This window comes from Bufo bufo, chromosome 2 (genome assembly GCF_905171765.1).
Source record: "Bufo bufo chromosome 2, aBufBuf1.1, whole genome shotgun sequence".
Taxonomy (NCBI): domain Eukaryota; kingdom Metazoa; phylum Chordata; class Amphibia; order Anura; family Bufonidae; genus Bufo; species Bufo bufo.
This window is the reverse complement of record NC_053390.1, coordinates 708090454-708096453: the sequence shown is the minus strand read 5'-3', so window position 1 is coordinate 708096453 and position 6000 is coordinate 708090454. Positions and strand designations below refer to the sequence as shown.

At 39.6% G+C, this 6000-nt stretch overlaps 1 protein-coding gene across 1 annotated transcript in view; it reads right to left on the bottom strand.

Moving 5' to 3' along the window:
* Nucleotides 1-307: 307 nt before the first annotated feature.
* KLKB1 (kallikrein B1) overlaps nt 308-6000 on the bottom strand; it is a 130058-nt gene continuing 124365 nt past the window's right edge. Inside the window, exon 16 of the mRNA XM_040418761.1 lies at nt 308-575. Within this exon, the coding sequence (XP_040274695.1) occupies nt 566-575 (10 nt within the window). The 3' untranslated portion in view covers nt 308-565. The remainder of the gene's footprint in view (nt 576-6000) is intronic.

Sequence of the window (6000 nt, the reverse complement as noted above, 5' to 3'; positions counted from 1 at the left end):
AAGTCTGGTTTTCTCTCCCCTCTCATAAAATTCACACCCACTCATCCCTTGTTTGAACTTGATGGACTATGTAATGTCAAAGGAACAAGGTGATTCAAAGAAGCAGACACCAAACCGAGTATATAACTGGCAATTGCTATGGAGCCTCTGTCCTATCCCCCTTCCATTATGCCCATGTATACCTTTCCCTTTCCTCTAAGAAATATTAACAGAAATTCAAGCTAATGTACCCTTCTCTATCCATAGGGATTCCTTCTTGTCACCAGTTACATTTGTATAAATATCATGGCATGAAGCAACATTTAGGAGACCAATTTAATTTCATTAAACACATACAACTGAAATCTACACTTACAGATGCACATACAGACTGTTTCATTACAGATATGTGGATATTTCTGACTGATACTAATTAACTGACAAGTCAAAGGTGAGTATTCCTCTTGAAATCTTAGACTCTGATTGAAGATCAAGCCTGTTTCCAGGATGTCGTTGCTGTTGTGGCGACAGGTACTAGGTATAGGATCCAGAGGTTGAATACTTATGTCATGACAAAGATTTGTTTTTAAATTATTCTGAAAAAGAAATGGCATTATTGTAAAGCACCGCAGAGACAATGGTGACTCATTAATACAATTATTATTATTATTATTATCATCATCATCAGAACTTGACTAGCATCGGGCGCGATTATTCGAATAGCGAATATTAATAACGGCACTTCGAGAATTCGCAAATATATAGAATATAGTGATATATATTCGTAATTTCAAAAATTTTCGATTTTTTTTTTTTATCAGTAACCTCCCTTCTTGCTTGTGGGCCAATGAGAAGGCTGCAATGTCTTTGTCTGAGCTTAGCAACATCCCTAGCAACCAATAGGAAAGTTGCCAACCCCTTACTATATAAGAACCTCCCCAGCAGCCCTTGTATGCAGTATTTTGCAGATCTGAGAGAGACAGCAGTGTCATTGCTCTGCTCTGTGCTTTCCTGTGTCATTACATTAGATAGTTAGTTAGTGAGTTAGTTAGTTAGTTAGTTAGCTTATATATATATATATATATATATATATATATTTATATATAATACAGATAGTTAAAGGGAGAGAGTCAGTGTAGGTTAGATAGTGATATAGTGTAGCTGATTCTGGTTCTGCTGTCCATACATAGGGCCAGATTTATCATGACTCTGACAGCTCACTCCACTTTAAAATATGGCTAAAGTCAGTTTTAGCCAAGTCAGATTTATGATCGGCCCTTTAAGACTGTAATAAATGTGGTTTGACGGTAGCAGTTTATCCGTCAGTAAGCAGCTTTACAAAAGTCGCACATCTTTACGAAAAAGTCGCACGTTTTTATGAAAAAGTCGCATGTTCTATTAAAAAGTCTCATAAGATAAGCATGGTCCTCACTGGAGTGAAATTGCGACTTTTTTGCGACTTTTTTGCGACTTTTTAAATAGTCCCAATAGTAAATCTGTCTAGAGATTCATTTACATAAGAAAACACGCCCACTTTCAGAAAACTGGCGAGCATAGTGCAGAGCAGAAAAAAGTTGCAAATTTGTGCGCAGTTTTAGCGTTTGGGACTTTTTTTGGGACTTTTTCACTCCATTATTCTGACCTGAGCTAATGATAAATCTGGCCCAGTGTGCTGTATGTATGTATGTATGTATGTATGCTACTTACATACATACATTGTGCTGTGATGTCACAAGTTCACAACAATCCTCGGTGAACCAATCACTAATAAGCAGTCAGACCTGTTAAAATGTGAAGTTGCACGTAATGAGCCAAAATACTTGCATCATTAGTGCTGATTTCGCAATCGCGAATATATTGAAGCACTCTATCTGCATATAAAGCTATTGTAATGTTCTGCCATGCCAACCATTTTCTCCAGTCTCAGGAAACTTCTAGCAGCTTGGAAAATGTAGCTATAGGGACCCACGCCCATATTTTGCGCGTTTTACGCGAATATTACATTTCCGATTTTTCCTGATCAAGAAAATAATTAAAATTCACGAATATATGATGAATATTCTACCAAATATTTGCGGTATATTGCAAATTCTAATATTTCCCCTGCCGCTAATCACTAAACTTGACAAGTTTTTTATGGCCTTAAATGTTTTTTCCAGGTTCCTGACACTGATGACCTATCTTCAGGATAAGAGTCTGGTCATCAATAGGGGCACAATACATCACACATTCTTGATTAGTTGTTCTCTGCGGCCTCCAAAGCTGGAACTAGCACTTTGAATGGAACAGGAAGCACAGCTTTGTTTAAAGTGTATTGGTCGTGCTGGGTTACTGCAGCTCAGCTACCATTCAGTTCAGTGGGAAATGAGCTGAAGTAAACCAGAATGGCCACTATACTTTCAACAGAGCTGTGCTTTCCCCTCCATTCAAGAGCCCAATTGAATATTAATGACCTATCCTGAGGATAGATCATCAATATCAGGAGCTGGAAAACCCCTTTTATCTCTGTCCCACTGGCATAATATGCACCACAATTATTAAGAAGTACATCCCTCTTAATAATTGTGGCACACCTCAGGCCATCTGAACTGAAATCTGTGGCAGATAAGAGTTATCATAGATTTCATAATTTATGGCAATTTTCTAGCGTAAATTACAAAAAAAATGCTGGGCTGCCTAGTCCTGACCCCTGACCTGCTCTCTGCCCATCACTTTTTGAAAAGGTAGAAGCATGGTGTAAAATCCACCAAAAGTCACACATTTTGGCACGAGTAGGACTTTCGGCAAAATTTGTGACTTTCTGACACCAGAAAACTGGCGTAAGTGCTTTAGTACATTCCCCCTGGTCTTTTTTTAGCCAACACTTTTATCACTGTTCAACTCAAGAACTCCTGCACTAAAATATGGAGTCTGGAATCTGCATTGTTTCTATAACCAATTTCTTTCCATTTTTTCTCCACTATTAAAGGGGTTGTCCAGATATGGCACTCCATTTCCACATACAGTTCTCTAGTATTCTGAGTTATCTTCTATTTAGGATCCTCATCTTTTGTCCATACCGTAGTTTAGAGCAGTGTTCCTCAACTCCACTCCTTAGGGTCCATCTGAACTCATGATTTGAGAATATTCCACAGAATGAATACCTGTGGTAATTCCTGGTGCACGGACACCCAGTATATCACCTGCTAAATACTAAGGAAATCCTGAACACTCGACCGACAGGGGGGCCTTGAGGACTAGAGTTGAGGAAAACTGGTTTAGAGCAGCAACAAAAAAAACTCTTGCTCAGGAGAACCTGTCCAGTCCTTCATTACACAGACAACCTTATGGATTTGAATGGACACTGTACTGTATATTGCTTCTTTTCACATGTGGTGGTGCTGCAGGGAAACTGGACACTTGCTGCCAGGTTTACCAATTATTATTTATATTTTTTTGCAAATTCTTTATTTTTCATTTTTTGTATAGTCATGTAACAAAGAAGCATTAGGATGTTACATAAATGCAAAAGAAACATAATAATGCTAGTATCCAAAGTCAAATAATAATAGTCATTGTAAGATAATCATGTACATACACTCACCTAAAGAATTATTAGGAACACCTGTTCTATTTCTCATTAATGCAATTATCTAGTCAACCAATCACATAGCAGTTGCTTCAATGCATTTAGGGGGGTGCTCCTGGTTAAGACAATCTCCTGAACTCCAAACTGAATGTCAGAATGGGAAAGAAAAGTGATTTAAGCAATTTTGAGCGTGGCATGGTTGTTGGTGCCAGACGGGCCGGTGTGAGTATTTCACAATCTGCTCAGTTACTGGGATTTTCACGCACAACCATTTTTTAGGGTTTACAAAGAATGGTGTGAAAAGGGAAAAACATCCAGTATGCGGCAGTCCTGTGGGCAAAGAAGGCCTTGTGGATGCTAGAGGTCAGAGGAGAATGGGCTGACTGATTCAAGCTGATAGAAGAGCAGCGTTGACTGAAATAACCACTCGTTACAACCGAGGTATGCAGCAAAGCATTTGTGAAGCCACAACACGCGCAACCTTGAGGCGGATGGGCTACAACAGCAGAAGACCCCAACGGGTACCACTCATCTCCACTACAAATAGGAAAAAGAGGCTACAATTTGCACGAGCTCACCAAAATTGGACTGTTGAAGACTGGAAAAATGTTGCCTGGTCTGATGAGTCTCGATTTCTGTTGAGACATTCAAATGGTAGAGTCCGAATTTGGCGTAAACAGAATGAGAACATGTATCCATCCTCTGATGGCTACTTCCAGCAGGATAATGCACCATGTCACAAAGCTCGAATCATTTCAAATTGGTTTCTTGAACATGACAATGAGTTCACTGTACTAAAATGGCCCCCACAGTCACCAGATCTCAACCCAACAGAGCATCTTTGGGATGTGGTGGAACGGGAGCTTCGTGCCCTGGATGTGCATCCCTCAAATCTCCATCAACTGCAAGATGCTATTCTATCAATATGGGCCAACATTTCTAAAGAATGCTATCAGCACCTTGTTGAATCAATGCCACGTAGAATTAAGGCAGTTCTGAAGGCAAAAGGGGTCCAACACCGTATTAGTATAGTGTTCCTAATAATTCTTTAGGTGAGTGTATATAGGTATATAACAGTTGTCTTATCAGTATAGCTTCTTTTTTTGCAGCTAGGGAGATGTAGAAGAGCACAAAAGATTATTTCCTAGAAATCGTTTACAACGCTCTCTAGACTGATCTCGTACATGTCACAATATTATGAGTGAATATAATAGAAGAAGGAAGAAAGAAGAAAACAAAGATTAGGAATATAAGTAGAAAAGGAAGAGTAAGTAGAGGCGGGGAGGGGGTGGGGGGGGGGGAGAAGAGGCGTGTGTACAGATATCTAAGTCTCAAGTTTAAGTGTCATTGCTATTATTTAGCTAGGATCCATCTACGCCAGAGATCTCCAGGGGCTCCATATCTTGATGAATTTGTCATGAGTTCTATCAATCCAGCTAGTCAATTCTTCAAATCTGCAAATTTGTGTCGTCTAAGCTTTCATTTCTTGTACAGTAGGAGGATTAACATCTAGCCAATGCAAAGGAATTAATGCTTTAGCTGAAGCTATGATATGTGAAATCAGGTTCTTTTTTGAAGGGGAGTATTGAGGGGTTGGAAGTGCAAGTGCCACCATCTCTAGTGTTAATTTAAAGTCGGAGATTGTTAGTTTTTGAATCAACGCTTCAATTTCCTTCCAATAGGGCTTAATCTGAGAGCAATGCCACCAGATATGTGATAAGGAGCCCACGTCAGCCCAGGTTTACCAATTTGAGTACAGCCCAGTAGGACAACAATTTGTGACCTGCTTATTATTAAGACATCCTATTATCTAATTATCAACAAGTAGGGATTGTCCAGTAATCTGGTCTGGCCATTTAAACACACATAGATATTTTGTTAGGATAGAAATAACTCTGAAATTTTTTTTCTTTTCTTTATTTTTCTCTAGAAATTTTCATATCGTTGTTGGCAGTCTTGGATAAATCTGTCTCTGGCAGAACTAGGTGACAAGTAAACCTGCCTAGCTACACATTATCAGGAGTTATCCCGCTGCAACATATCAAGTCAGATGAGTTACTAAATCTCACACGAAGGCCTTGCCTCTATCATGACAGCCAAAGTGCTTCCCTGGCAGTGTAAGGCTAGGTCTACACGATCACATTTGTCGCGTGAAAATAAGTTGCGCGACAGATAGGGCACAACTACACTGCAACATTTGTTGCGCGACATTTTGTCGCACCAATGTCACGCGACAATTTTTATAATGGTAGTCTATGGTGTCGTACTGCAACATGCGACATGCTGCGACTGCAACGCGACAGTCGCAGAAAAATCCATCTCAAATTGATTTTTTGCGACTGTCGTGTCGCAGTCGCAGCATGTTGCATGTTGCAGTACGACACCATAGACTATCATTATAAAAATTGTCGCGCGACATTGGTGCGACAAAATGTCTTCGTGTAGACCTAGCC